At 37.0% G+C, this 15,037-nt stretch overlaps 2 protein-coding genes across 5 annotated transcripts; one reads left to right on the plus strand and one right to left on the minus strand.

The window, feature by feature from the left end:
- The first annotated feature begins 525 nt into the window (after window positions 1-525).
- Window positions 526-3,645, plus strand: Mcm10 (minichromosome maintenance 10 homolog). 2 transcript variants are annotated; one of them, XM_071699443.1, is made up of 2 exons: window positions 526-748; window positions 1,110-3,645. In XM_071699443.1, exon 2 carries the CDS (start codon window positions 1,120-1,122, stop codon window positions 3,325-3,327), a length of 2,208 nt encoding a protein of 735 aa, XP_071555544.1. In that variant the 5' UTR covers window positions 526-748; window positions 1,110-1,119; the 3' UTR covers window positions 3,328-3,645. The 2 variants fall into 2 exon arrangements, with proteins under 2 accessions (XP_071555544.1, XP_071555536.1); XM_071699435.1 differs by having other exon boundaries at window positions 526-739.
- Window positions 3,646-4,297: 652 nt separating this feature from the next.
- On the minus strand, window positions 4,298-14,204 carry Erf1 (eukaryotic release factor 1). Of its 3 annotated transcripts, XM_071699521.1 has the most exons (12): window positions 13,944-14,204; window positions 13,292-13,602; window positions 12,788-12,963; window positions 12,479-12,606; window positions 12,252-12,402; window positions 11,945-12,135; window positions 11,298-11,427; window positions 11,000-11,220; window positions 10,770-10,917; window positions 10,188-10,298; window positions 7,849-7,865; window positions 4,298-7,029 (listed from the first exon to the last, which is right to left on the minus strand). In XM_071699521.1, the coding sequence occupies exons 2-10, from the start codon at window positions 13,375-13,377 to the stop codon at window positions 10,219-10,221; spliced, it is 1,311 nt and encodes a 436-aa protein (XP_071555622.1). In that variant the 5' UTR covers window positions 13,378-13,602; window positions 13,944-14,204; the 3' UTR covers window positions 4,298-7,029; window positions 7,849-7,865; window positions 10,188-10,218. The 3 variants fall into 3 exon arrangements, with proteins under 3 accessions (XP_071555622.1, XP_071555631.1, XP_071555613.1); XM_071699530.1 differs by lacking the exon at window positions 7,849-7,865; XM_071699512.1 differs by lacking the exons at window positions 7,849-7,865; window positions 10,188-10,298 and having other exon boundaries at window positions 13,944-14,202.
- Window positions 14,205-15,037: the final 833 nt, after the last annotated feature.

Raw genomic sequence — 15,037 nt, forward strand, 5'->3', positions numbered from 1 at the left:
AAAATACCTGGCGACGATCGTTCGTTCGTTCTTTCTTTCAGCTCTCGCTGGCTGGCATCTCGATGCTGCGTCGGAGAGTGAAGCGAGATGCGAGATGAAAACGACTGTGATCATTCTCGGGCGCACAAGAGGAGTACGCGTCGAGAGAGGTTGGTCGATATCCCGAGACCGACGCCGCGCCGCGACGCGCGACGTAGCGATCTCGCACACGATGTCCTGCTTCGTACGTCCGATGTGCCACACGACGAGCGTCCAGTGCACCTCACGAGAGACGTGCACTCACAGGAGACGATCGTTCGCGCTCCGAATTCACGACGCGACGACGAAAACACGACGAGCGATTCGAGCCGCGACTCCGCGTCCCTCGACCGGCCGCGGGCCGCGGCGCGCCGCGCGTCCCAGAAGTAAGCGCAATTCGAAATCTATCGAAAGCTATTGACGCTGCCGCGATTCTCGATATATCGAAGCGGCAGGAGCGGCGCCTGCGCGAATGAATTCCCGCGATTTGTTGACCCTCGCCGAGAATTGTCGTCTGCTGGTCTGCTAAGAATTGGCGGGCAACGTCGGGCGTTGACGCTTCCGTCGTGTAAATAATTGTACATAACAGCGTGTCGCGCACAAAAATTGTTGAATAAGCGAAAATTGTGTCTCGAGGGCGTTTACGCGCAAGCGATTCTGTGATGAAATGACATTTTTGTTGAATTGTTAATATCGTGCAGAAAGTACAAAGAAGTGACGTGTAAGTAAGGTTAGATTTTTTATTTATTATTGTAAAAAACCAGATTGATTAGATAAGAACTTTGAATACATTTTTGTCAGTAAATTTCTCTTCGGTTTGTAATTCACTCTACGTGTAGAGAAAAAGGAATTTTATATCTGTGTGATTTAATACTAAGCAGCTTGTAATCAATTCTAACTAGTCAATTGGTTGATTGAGTTAATTAACTCCATTTGACATTACTTTATCCCTATCTGAGTATCTACAAACATGTTTCCTTTCTAAATTATATTTTTAACTTTAACGTAAAGTCTCAAAAGAGAATTAAATATAATTCAATCGAATATAAATGTATCTGCCTTATTTTTTTTTCATTTTACTTTTTTCACAGAACTCAAAACATGGAGCATGAAGACAGTGATTCTGATTTAGACATCCTGAATAATCTCATATCAAATGACACCGAAGAGACTGAGCAATCTAAGCAGCTTGGAGAACCTAAATCGCCTGAACATGCCAAGCTATCGGAACCGAGAAAGACTCTGACAGAATTGCAGTTCAACTTCTTAGATTCTACGCCTAGTAACGTAAATACTGAGAGTAAACCAACCGATGAAAAAGTCATCAGTGAGGTTTATGATGACAAGCTTGATTCTTCTGACGATGAAGACAGGCGTTATTTTGAGGAGCAAAAGTATTCCAATTATGGACGGGAGATAAAACAATTGTTAAAAGACCAGTCTTCGTTGAAGACTGAGCAGCCTGTAAAATTACAGAGTGAGAGGACTGTCAATTTTAATAACAAGAGCAAGACATTTGATTTCAATAATGCTATAAAAGGTAATAATAATAGTGCAGCAAAAGACGTTTACAGTGATCCCTTCTTTGGAATAAGAATAATTAGTCCCCTTGTATCCTCTGCGGAATTGAGAGAACGTATGAAAGACAAGATAGCTGTAACAGTAGCGAGAGTAAGGAGCCACATTATTTCTGACAATGTACATAACGACTGGGTGATTGCCGGTATATTAATCAACAAATCAGCCACGAAAACCTCGCAGAAGGGAACTTCCTACTGCATCTGGAAAATAAGCGATCTGTCCGACGACCTAAAGACTGTGTCTATTTTTTTATTCAGTAATGCCTACAAACAATTATGGAAAACCATTACTGGCAGTGTGATAGGTATTCTCAATCCAAACGTGCTCGAGAGCAAGGACAACGTCGATCAAGCGACGCTGTCGATCGACAATCCTCAGAAGCTGATGATTCTCGGCAGGTCCAAGGACATGGGCAAATGCAAGTCGATCAAGAAGAACGGGGATCCGTGCACTGCAATCGTGAATACAAGTCGATGCGAGTACTGCATCTATCACGTTAAACATGAATACAAGAAGTGTGCGCGACGAGCAGACATACTGTCGAGCAATACCAGCTACGGATTCACCGGAGACGCGATAAAACGCATGAATAGGCAGACCGTTACGCGAAAACCTTACAGCGGATTGGCGTCGTTCGTACCGGTACTGGCCAAGCGCAACGAAGAGCTGTACGAGAAAGACCGTGCGCGTTTGGAATTATTGTCTGAGACCACTTCGGATAACAGTATTAAAAAAGCAAGAAATGATTCAAACTCTGAGACGAACAATGTGGATATTAAGAAGAAAGCGATAGCTGTCGAGCTGACAAATAAACAATCGAGAAAAGATTTCGAACGACTCAACAAGCTAAGGAACTGGCAGCCCTCAAAGCAGTTAATGGTACAATCGACGCCTAATGGACCAATTTTGTGTTCCAGTCCAGTGCAATTGAAGGAAAGCAATCCTACGCCAATCAAATCTGGGAGCAATCACACAGATAAGATCGGTTTGACTTCTCTAGCTTCACGCCCGCGACTGGGAACGGGATGTAATCGGGATACAATAGATTTCTCCGAACCAATCACCAAACAACAGATTCGCAGCGCCAATATGAACGCGATCAAGTGGGTGCAAGAGCACGGAAAGATCAAAGCGAAGAACCCTAATCAGGTCCGCGCGAGCACGGAAGAGAAACTAGAGAAGAACGCGAAGCGTCAAAGGGAAAGTGACGAAAAGGAAGAGCGGAGCGCGAAAAAAGCGAACATAAACGACAAATTCAAAGAGATGCTAGAAGCCAAGTCGTCGCATACGGACCTGATCGAGAAGTCGTACGACGAAGAGAAGGAGAAGTACTTTAACAAGCTGGAGGCAAAGGAGAGAATGGAGGAAAAGATGATGAACACTTTCAAAGTCAATTGCAAAGCTGTGAAGTGTGCAATATGCAAGTACACGGCATTCTCAGCGTCGGACATGTGCAAGGAGCAAAGACACCCGTTTCGCGTGATCGACGCTGTTAAGAGATTCTTCAAGTGCGCTGATTGTGGCAACCGGACTGTCAGCCTGAACCGTATGCCGTCGCACAGCTGTGGCAAGTGCAGCAGCTCGAATTGGGTCAGGGCGGCAATGATGGACGAGAGGAAGACTGCTATCGCCGCAGAGACCCTGTCCATACGCGGCGCCGAGGAGAAGTTCGTGGGTTCGGTGGTGAAAGATGCCAATCTTAACCTTCTCGTTCCGGATGAAGATTAATATGTCAATCTGATTGCTCACAATATATTTTGGAACTGAGTATTATAAATATTTATGGAAGATAGAGAGAGAAATGAATACAAATTGGTGCCACATAACACGTGTCTTGTGTGCAGTATGAAGTATTTTTGTATATAAAATAAACGTAGGTAATATGTGCTGAAATGTACTATGATACTGTTACCCGTATATCAATTTAATAAGTATTATTTTTAATATATGATAAAGTTAGAAATTCAAGGATTAGTAGAACTTGCCGTCTAAATTAATTTCTGAACTCTTAATCATCGACTAAAATAAAGAGATGTGAGAATTTTACTAACCATGACTGATACTTACTCCTATATTTTATATCTTAGAATCTACAAATGCAGAACATTTGATATCTTTTTGTTTATTGTCAGTATTATCAGTTTTCTCTTTTCTTCTTTTTTTTTCATCTTATGAAATGTACAAATATAAGGAAATCCTAAGAGTGTACCTCTTGCACATTTCCGAAATGAAATACATCGAATTCCCTCCGTCCGAAATGTACACAGCGAGCAGAAACGTTTTGATACAGCCAGGTACAACAATCGTATAAAAAACACTATGTCGTCTCGACTACGTTCTTCACTAAATTACGCGTTCGTTTGAGATTTACGTTTAGGCTGAGGTGAGTCATCACGGTCTTCCTGTTTGATAGAGCCTTTTTGTACCTTTCTCTCGTAACGAGAAAAGTACTCTTCCTTCCTTTCTTATAAGCGGGATATGAACTGTCTAAATAAAGGTGGACATCAATAAGTTTCTAAATATGAAGAACTGTGATTGGGGTCCGGAAGCATTGCGTTGACACAAATCACCATAAGTCGCACACAAATGCCCGTTATTTATATAATATGCAAAATGCAATAATTAAGGAGCAATTGATATACAATTTTCGACGAGGTGTTATGCCAGTGTAACAGTTCCGGACTCTAATAACCATCTGTTTGTATGAGAAACATAGATTGTATTTTTTCACTCATGTACTGTTTAATATCCTATGGTTGTCCAGTTCTATTCGGCATTTTATATTACGATGACACGTTACTCTCTTCTTCTTTTTATATAAAATTTCGAATAAAATATACGTGAGAAAAGGAAGATTGGAAATAATGGTTATTCGACTTCCAAGTGTTATATGTGAGAGACTAATTATTGTTATCCCAACAAACCTTATCTTTTGGGATGTAGTACGATAACACCAATTTATCGTAGCCCTCGCATACTTTGTATATACATACGTAATTGTTAACTTTTGGACCGAAAAATTATGAAATCAATGAAGTGAGCCGTGCAAAATATATAAATACATACGTATGATAGAGAATTGATAGTTACATTAATCAATAAAGTGTATACCGTGCTATAAAAAGATTACTGTTTTTTCGAAAGATTCATTTCTGCCATTTCGTATTAATGGATGATACATGTATATACATATATGGAATGTTTTTTTAGATCATTATTTCAATCTCCCTCTTTGTCACCTGACAAAGCATAGATCTCACAGAAAATGAGCAGCAGTACCATCGAAAATTTCTTTTCCAATCCTTAGCTATGATCCATGTATACTTGTAATCCAGCAAAAACAGATTTCATTTTAGAACAGCACGTGTGATACACATACGAAAATGTGAAGCATTACAATAAAATTGTACTCTGAAAAATCGGCCGGGATAAAATTTTTTACAACGATTACGCTCTCGTATTACCTTTCTGTCGGATACAAAATTCTAATGAGATATTAAGGAAACAATTTGATTTCGATTAAAAGACACATTTCACTGGCAAAATATGTGTGGGAGTAAAATAATCAATGACGAACATGTTAGCAGATTATACAACTATGCTTATAGAGATCATAGGCAAGCCATAATCTAAGTACGTCATCGATCCGATTATTAAAGCAACTCGCGTGGACGACATTTCCGTGTATCTTTACCTTAAAACAAAGATTACAAGGCTTTCCCTACTCTCTTCCTTTCTCTCACTCTTTCTCTCTTCCTCTCACTCTCTCTCTCCCTTTCTCTCTCTCACTTTCGCTCATTGATATTTATTGATTTCTTAATTTACCTATCTTGCGTACTTAAATCGGGTGTTCCGCTAAGCAGAAACGTAGTCGCACCGATGTATAGAAATAAATAACTATCTAGACTCCTATAGTGAGAAGATGTTTACATATAAAAATTTGAAGAAACGTTAAGCCGGCAATTAACATCTGGGTATCTTGAGAGACAATACACAGATACAAATACTTCGAACCATCACGTTCTGGAATTCGTTGTGCACATATCGCAAAATCGGATCTCTTTTCGAACGTTTCACTTTGATGAAGTTCTCTTGTGCGCCCGTTTTTGTCTCTACAAGGTGTACATTACAACAATATCGCAAATAATGTAGATACATTATTAAATAACGATACACCATTTTCGTCGAGTAAATCTCACAGCATTCGAGACTCTTTGAGAAACTCTCTTTGCTCTCTATACAGTATTCTTTCATAAAGGATACTTCACCAAAATTGCACGTTACATTCTTTTCACATTTATACATACATAGCGTCGTTTATTACAGAGGCATCATACGAATAAGCGAATTAAATTAACAATGTTAAAATAAATTTCGTAATATCTTCAGTAACCGTTTAAATATTGCGGGAAATATCTTTCTCTTCACTGAGGTGCACCACTATAACAATGAAAAATTACTTCGATACTTTTGCGAAGCGTTTCTTATGTACAATTGTGTGAATGTACAAAAATCTAAGAGCCAAGAGCCAGCAACGGAGCAATGTAGGATTGCGAGGAATTATCCTTACTTTTACAAATGTGTATCACTGCATAAGACGGAAATACTTCATTTACTCCGTGGATCGTGTACGCGACCTCAACTTATGTCTAAGGCAACTGTGCCGTTTTTTTAAAAATTGACATCTATTTACAGAACTCTTCTCCGTATGAATTTTGCAAATATCGGTGTAGAATGCACGATACGCAATTGTATGTTCATAATAATCAGTTTATTACAGCTCTTTCATGATTGTGTCTGAACAAAATAGCGCTACAGCCGCTCTTGTAGTTCAAATACTCATTTCTCGTAAAATCTATGATAAGATGACAAACATCAATTTAATATAAAATTACGATCAAACCACCATACACTGTACATTTGTATTCGGAACTGAAGAGCGCGTAGTGTAATTGTTTAAAGTTTAAAGGAATCTCTGTGAATAATTAAGGATCATAAATTGTAATACAAGGTGGTGAATGTATGAGAGTAGGCAGGTATCAAGCTGGCTTAATTAAGTGTCACAGTCTTCGAATCGCCTTTTCTTTCATAGACATGAATTATATCAGCCGCGCCATATTCGCTAGTGCTCTTCTCTTTCGTGTATCGATTACGATCTGCTTGATGTTTGGTAAACTCTAGACAATAATTTTATGACGATATCGTACGTGCTGTATTGTAAATTTTGAAATATGTTTTCGTTATTCTGTTTTCTTCTCTCTTGGGACATCATATGAGAAAGAACATACTCCTGTCCCTCCTGCTTTCTCCGAAGCTAAGAGAACCAAATGTCGATTGAGTCATGGACTTAGTAGTCATCCAAATCAAAGCCATCGGTTTCGATGTCGTCCAGCTGCATACTTTGAAAGTCCACTTTGTACCGCAAGATACCTGTAAGATATGCGTTTAAGGATACATACAAGAGAGCGATAACTATCATTTAAAATTTTCCTTCGCTAAAAAAATTAAATTTTTTACATGAAAATTCATTATTAAATATTGATAGTGAAAAAACAATTTGTAATTACGGAGCAATAATATGTAATAACACAAGCAAATATGTATATAAATAAATGATTAAAATTGCCCAACATTAACTGATGTTCACGGCACTGATGTGCTAAATTATATAAATTTAATTCAAATTGACATTTTATGACAGCGCTTTCCTAAGTAAGAGAAATGTATTTTTATATATTGTAGTTTAAAATATCCATATAGTAAAACATCAGAACATACATAAAACTTCAATAAAGCATATTATACAAAGCTATCATACAAAGAAAGCACTGTCCAAAAGAAACATAATTAGTAAATATTTTATCATTAATTTTCCAATTATGTCACTATATATAATATAAAGACAATTACAAATTAATATTATATCAATATTATATATTTTAGTGATTAGGATGATCTCATACACAGTAAGAGAAATACATAAGAGAGATCTGTGAATTTATATTAATATATTTAAAGTAAATTAATATTTATAGAGATATTAATAAGCGATAAAGGTACATAACTGTATAATAAAAATTATTATAAAATATAAAAAATTATTATTATAAATGATAAAGTATTAACGAAATAAGACCATGTAAATGCATACACAAAAGATGTATCAATTGTAACACTTGATGTAAATTATGATTGAACATATCGGTTTATAATCTTTGTTGTGTAATTAGTAGAGAACATGTACTGTACCTTTCCGAATATGCAAGCTAATAAAAATAAGATACCGATTAGTACTCGAAGAGTATTAAATATTTTAACTATTTTAAGCAACTGCTATGTGAAAGCGTAAATACTCATAAATATCATAATTGCATGATAGTTGTGTTCATTATCAGAGATAACACTTCTCATAACATTTTTCATAATCTTCAGATTGACATTAATTTTCGATATAACATATCAATTATCGATCTCTAATCATAAGATATATACTATCTATGATGATGAACTTAACGTTGCTTATTATTTAACATGCATTATTGGGATGTATTACATCATTATTTTTTATTTTTCATTATAAGCATGGACATAGCATATAATAGAAAAGAAATATATCGAAAGCTGTAGTAAAATTCAAGATGTAACATGTAACATGTTGTTGATTATTTTCCTGCTTCCTGTATCACAATACCAATTTTATAACAAATATTTCAATATTTATGTGAAAATGACAGTATCCAAAGACTTCTAAATAAAAAGTGGAGACAATTAATTTAATAATCCTTTTGCGTGTTAAGCATATAATTATTTCCAGAAGAATTATTTTCGTGTATAAACTACATCATATTCTTTTATAGATAAAATAAATTAACGATCTTTATATGCAGAATGATATATTAAACTGAAGTAGAGTTCGAATTATTAAATTCCTTCTTGAAATATGATATAGATTAAAATATGCAATTATATTAAAGGGACATACATGCGCTTGCTATGATCTAATATCGTTAGTGATTATCAATGTATAATCTAGTCTATACAACGTCCATAGCGTAATAATATAATATAAAATAAATTCAGTAATATACATATAGATACTGTATGTACACAAAATTGATAAAAAATAAAATTTAAAGAATAATACCATCACGTTAAATACACAGTACAAAATTCTACTTGCCAAGGGATAGGTTGAAAATATTATAAACATTATCATGCAAACCATATTTTATATGTATTGTAGTTGTAGAACAAAAAACAGATTCAATAAATTTAAAAACTCAGATATACGCACATTGTGTATTTCAATTTAGCAAAATTCTTATATAACTGATATAAGTGAGTGGTAATACACTGAATCGAGAATTATTAAATAGCGTGTATGTGAAATGTCATGTTTAAAGTTTAAGTAATTGGTGAGTGAGATAAATATCGACATCTTCAAGGTGGGACAACATAGACGTGAGTAGTTATATTCTTAGTAATAATGATGAAACTTGTCATTGTTGCCTAAAAGCTAACATTTCAAAGCGTTATCAATCAGTTTATTTATAACACATTCCTGTGAACACGGCCTTTATAGTTCGTAACGGATTTTCGTTGTGTACGATGGTACCGTACGAAGATCGAAGATGATATGTGTTAAACGAATAAGAATGTGGCTATATATTTGTGACAAAATATATTTAACTATCAAGCAGAACTATTTTTTTCCAATGAATCAACCACTGTGTATATTGTATCTACTATTCCAATTATGAGACCAACAATATATGAATCTAACAATTCGACGATAACAAAAGATAGGAGACTGGAAGATTTCAACTCACCCTGTGTAAAACAGAGTTATCCATATCATAATCATCATATCAAAAAATTTTCTTTACGCGTTTACCACCAAGAAAGAAAAGAAAGACAGCGAGAATTCTCAGACTTTTTTATTCATAGAAAAAAGAAACATAATACTTTGAGAAATATAAACTAAAAATGTTTATCACCACATTCAAACTTATTTTAAGAGACACATATGCATATGTATACTACAGATTTGCACAGAAGAAACAAACTATTTAGTGAGAAACCCAATGAAAGAAATCGTGAAAATTTCTTGGACAAATTTATCTTTATATTTAGATTAATGAAAAGCAAAATATTTTAGAATAGCTGTAATTATCTTTTTCTAAGTATTACAAAACAAAATATATTAATTTCAGAAAATCTTAAACTTCTTTATGCAAATATAATGTACAGTTAAATTTTTTTATATAATATGTTAATAATAAAATGTATTCACATTTTCTCCAGAAAAAGATAAGAAAAAATAAATATTGAACCCAGATTACATAAGGATAACATCTTAAAACGCTAATTATACATTTGAGATTTGTACTAATAGAATTTCTCTTTATCAATTTATTTATATTTATGAATTAAATTAAATTAAATTATAGTTACATTATTAGAAATTTAACGCAAAACACAAAATCGTCAACAAATAAACAAACAATAAATTTGTCCAGCTTTGCAAATAATATGCTCTATGATACACGAGATGTAAGTGAACGCACGCAAGACAGAGAAAGAGCTACCTGGTCGATTCTGAGTAATTCACGGATGAAATTAGTAATCATCAAGGTCAACATCATCAAGAGGCTCATCGGCCTGCAGTGACTGGAAATCAACTTTGTAGCGGAGGATTCCTATACACCAAGATATACTCCATAGTTAATATCAGTTTGATGTAATTTACCTTCCATGCAAAATAATCTTTGCTGGTGTCTAACGACGTAATGTTAATCTACCGGCTTTTAGGGATTGTGTACACCCATAAAACGCAACTACGCTATAACTTGACAATAAACCAAGTTCCGCAACAAATTAAATGCGCAGATTGTATTGAAAAAAAGCCTAGCATGTATATTATATATTATTCGAAATGCTCCAAATACAGATATCGAAATTTTTTAATACCTCTTCTTGATTTTAATTTTCTACCTTTTTTACTGTTCTATTTACATTATTTAACCATTTCTCATTTATTTATTACGTATCTTATTTTTCTAGGACCATTTGCGATATGTGAGTTTATATATTTTATGATAGACAAAGAGGTAGAATGTTTCGTAATTAAAAATAATGATAATAAGCATAAATGTATAAGAGAAACTTACCTCCAATGCCACCAAAACCTCTGACAAACTGGGATCCTTCTTGAGACTTGTCCGTGATAATTTCCAAGGTAGCACCGAAACTTTTGTAATTGTTCGCAAGCCATTCGAGTAGTGGTTGACATTCTACGAGTTCCAATTCTACCCCGCTCTATGAAAAATACAGATAAGATATAGAAAAGAAATTAAAATTTATTTTTATTTTGTATTTTTAACGTTATTTTGATACTCACTTCCTTATCAGTAAAGTGAGTTTTATCCTTTTCTTGTTCTGGCGTTAAATGTAATACTTTTTCTTCCGCGTTCGTATGATTTTTCAGGACATATCGTTGAATATCTAAATTTTCCCAACAAATTAAAGTTTCAACGCTACCTAATTCCAAAGCTCTCAACGTGTCTTCTACACCAAAACAGTATTTGCCAGTTTCTTGAGAAATTTCATCAAAGTAACGACCTGAACAAAACAAATCAAATATATTATTAAATTTATATACTATAACGTTACATCGTAATTAACATATTAATATTTACCGATCAATTTTTTCTCTTGGATAAACTTTACGTTTTGCAAAGATTCAGCCGCTAACTCAATAGCTTGATTAAAACCATTTTCGCCACCATATGATACATCAACCAGCTTTATAACTTTAGCTTGCAATCTCTGAAAAAAATCAAATATTGAAAAAACTAATATATTAGAAAGCTAATTAAAGAAACAATCTTTTATATCTCGCTAATAGAAATGTACTCAAAGAAATTAAAAATAATAGGGATGCTAGATAGCTAGATATCGCTAGAACAATCGCTCAACAAACAAAAGATCCGGGTTCGATTCTCGGCTTTGCCATCCCACATATACACTAAAAATATTGTAAAACTATGATAGGAACAAAGTTCACGAAACATGAATTTAATGATTTAAAATAACTAGAAATAAACAAATTACTGTATCGTCTCTTGAGAAGAATAGAAACCTCCAAATAATAATTTGAAAAACAAACCCTCTAAACTGGAGGTTGAATAAGGAGGTTTACAATTCCTTTCAAAAATTGTAATAAAAATTATAATAAAACTAGTTTGACAGCTTTGGTTTAAGCCAAGGCATTACTCATGGACATTATTACAATTATAATGAAACAACTTGAAATAATGCGGTCATAAAAAAGAATCTTGCTTACTGGATCGAACATATCCGATTGGCTAAGTTCGGTCTTGAAGTCTGCGCTACCCGCGAGGATCAGTCCAGCGATGTTAGGTTTATCGTTCGTGATGTATAATTGAGTAGCGACTTCAGCTACTTTTCGAACGTAATTATGTCGCTTTTCCATACGTAATCGGGCAAAACGCAGTGCGGATTGACCGCCTCTGCCTAAAATCAACATTTTTTTTTACATATTTGATACAAATGTCTTGCATCGATTTTTAAACAAGTAATAATGGCAAATATATGGAATTTGTTTTTCTCAATTTCCACATGTTACGTACCATGTTTCTTGGGAAGATCCACAGTGAATTTATGTAACACTTCGCGCGTGTTGCCTTGTAGCGTTCCGAACAACGCACCATTACCATCCATTACAATAAAACCAAATTTGTTGTCATCCGCGAGCAACGCCGTGAGTGCTTCTGTGTGAAACTGCAAAACGCAATTAGGGCTCGTATAAAAACTATACTCTACACATAAGTACCAAATTTGCCAATGTAAAGCACACCTTATTATCACAAAGATATAAAGATGTATTGATAGGTTTGAAAGGCTCAAAATCGATGTTGACCTTCTTTTCTTTTCCTTCCTCTGTTACAATAGTTCCACAATAAATTACCAGGCCATTTGGAGGCACTGAAATGCATTATTACGCATAAATAAATCATGATTAATGTTCATATGAATCATGGTATCTCAATGACTCCAATTTTATGTTTAAAAGGATCAAACACGTGTTACAGCTGTATGTAATAAATTCTCATATTCTTTTATACTGTGTCGAAAAGAACTTGACGTAAATAAAAGAAACAGTTACCTTTAGTATATAGCTTTAGCCTATGCTGCACCGATGTGATTGCACCCAAAACAGATAATCTATTTACACGTGACTTAATGTTCGACGCTGTGCCGAATTCATCCGCCAGCATCTTGCTCACTCTCGATATTTGGTCCTTTGGAGGTATGATTAACGAAATCATACTCGTGCCATTCCTGCAAAGACAAATAAATCAACATCTTCCGCCTACCGATACGCAGAGACGATTGAGAGGCAAATTACAAAGAAATCCACTTGCGTAAGGCGAGACCTACACATACATTCTCCCCCGATATAAATCTCTAACAAAACCACATGGTATTTTAACGTCTATCAGGCGCGACAAAAGCGATACTTGCATGAAGTCGAGAACTCTGGATCGCGGAACGTGGCGAACGAGCACATGCTCAGCCAAGCCATATGGTCGGAGAGATTCCAGGAGAATCACGCAGCGGTAACAGCTGACAGTGCAAGGCGCGACGACGTCGGCGCCGACTCACTTACCCTCTGGCCATTTCGAGGCTCTTTATGAGCTTCTTGATCTTCCAGATCTCGACGTTGCGGTCGGCGGAGGTCTCCTCGTTCGACATCGCTGCGGACGTACGTGGGGACGCGTGGTCGCGGCGTTACGGCTGGTGCCCGAGATGCTGAGAATTAATCGCTGCCGCGCGCGCTCTGGTCCGTCCGGAGGTGGACGTGGAAAACGTGGGCGACGACGACGACGACGACGACGACGACGACGACGATCGTGTGAAGGAGCAGGCAATGTGGCCCGCGTCGACGACGGGGAACTGGACCCTACGACGGGTTCCTCTCTGCAGAAAATTAACGGTTGGGAATTATCGATAGGCACGAAATACCGCACCGATCCAGTTCGCACCGGATTATGTCAGCCACGGAGGAACGTGGTCGACATAGCCATTCATTCAGGGGCGGCCGCCCGTACCGTTCATCCGCGCTCTCCTTCTCACTCTTTCCCACTCACTCTCCTCTCTTTCTCTCTCTCTTTCTCTCTCACTCTCTCTTCCTCTCACGCTCGGTCCGCTCGGTGTCGCGCGCGCGGGCATTAAACGCTCGGGTTTAAGCACGCGCCGTGCGGCCACCTTCGCTCGCGGGCTGCTGTTGTACGGTTGTACCCCGCACAGTCCGCACTCACTTTCGGGGGATCGTTACGGCGTGGTAGGTGCGTCCGGACACGTCGACGTTGTCGCGGAAGGGCCTGGCCTCCTCTTCAGCGGCGACGCGGCTCGTGATACGGCGAGTAGTACCACGCGAGTGCGATCCTCAGGATGCACACGTCGGCCATGCGATGGCACAGCGGAAACGTCAGTGAACCACGGTGGACGTGCCGCACGCGAGACAAAATGGGAAGCAAAAAGACCCCGAGGCCGCCCAGTCGCGCACACGAGCGCGCACGATTGCGAATCGCGCCGATCGCGCGTTCGTCATTGGCCGGCGGCCAGCGCGCGCCTTCGAGTCGCCTCCGCATGAGACGCCGCCGCGGCGACGGCAATGGTCATTTGTGAACGCGTACCAAACTTCTTCGCAAAAATTCTTTAATTGGATTGGAAGCCGTATAGTTGGCCGTAGTCCTATTTAACATTTGGCTGCCGAATATGAATTTATTAATTAGCAATCTCTAGATGGACGCCAGCTATTCATTGATCCAATTTTTTGGAGGAGAAAAATAAAAATTTTATTAAAGAGAAGAATAAATTCGATCAATTTGATAAAGAATTTTGATGAGAAATAAATATAATTAAATAGCATGTTGATGTACATTGTACTGATATAAAAACATGGCGTCGAGAACAAAATCAACTAATTGCAACAACGTGTTTGATCGTTCTAAATCCGGTCTTTAGATAACTTAATTATTAAAAATTTTATTCAATCAAAACTTTACTCGCAACATTTGAGCCGGTTCTACATACAATACGTTGCAAACGATAGCAACTGCTAGTTGAAGTGTTATTTCCACGTCGCGCTTGTCAATTGCTGTTGTCAAAAGAGAGTTGGCGAACTTTTAACTTCTTTGACGACAATAACTGGCAATCGGCAATCAGAATTAACACTTTTCAACTAGCAGTTGCCATCGTTTGCGACGTATTGTAGAATGGCCCTTAAAGCCCAAGTCCATATACCTTTTGATCTACGTACGTTCTTAACCCTTCGCAGAACATGTGTAATTTTGCTGCTTCCGTCGAACATGTGGGTCTTTTAGGCCAGTTATTAAGATTTCCAAGCTGT

The sequence above is a fragment of the Temnothorax nylanderi genome, unplaced genomic scaffold (assembly GCF_030848795.1).
Source record: "Temnothorax nylanderi isolate EJ_2023f unplaced genomic scaffold, tnyl_v1.0 TNYL_tig0002_pilon, whole genome shotgun sequence".
In the NCBI taxonomy this organism is placed as follows: Eukaryota; Metazoa; Arthropoda; class Insecta; order Hymenoptera; family Formicidae; genus Temnothorax; species Temnothorax nylanderi.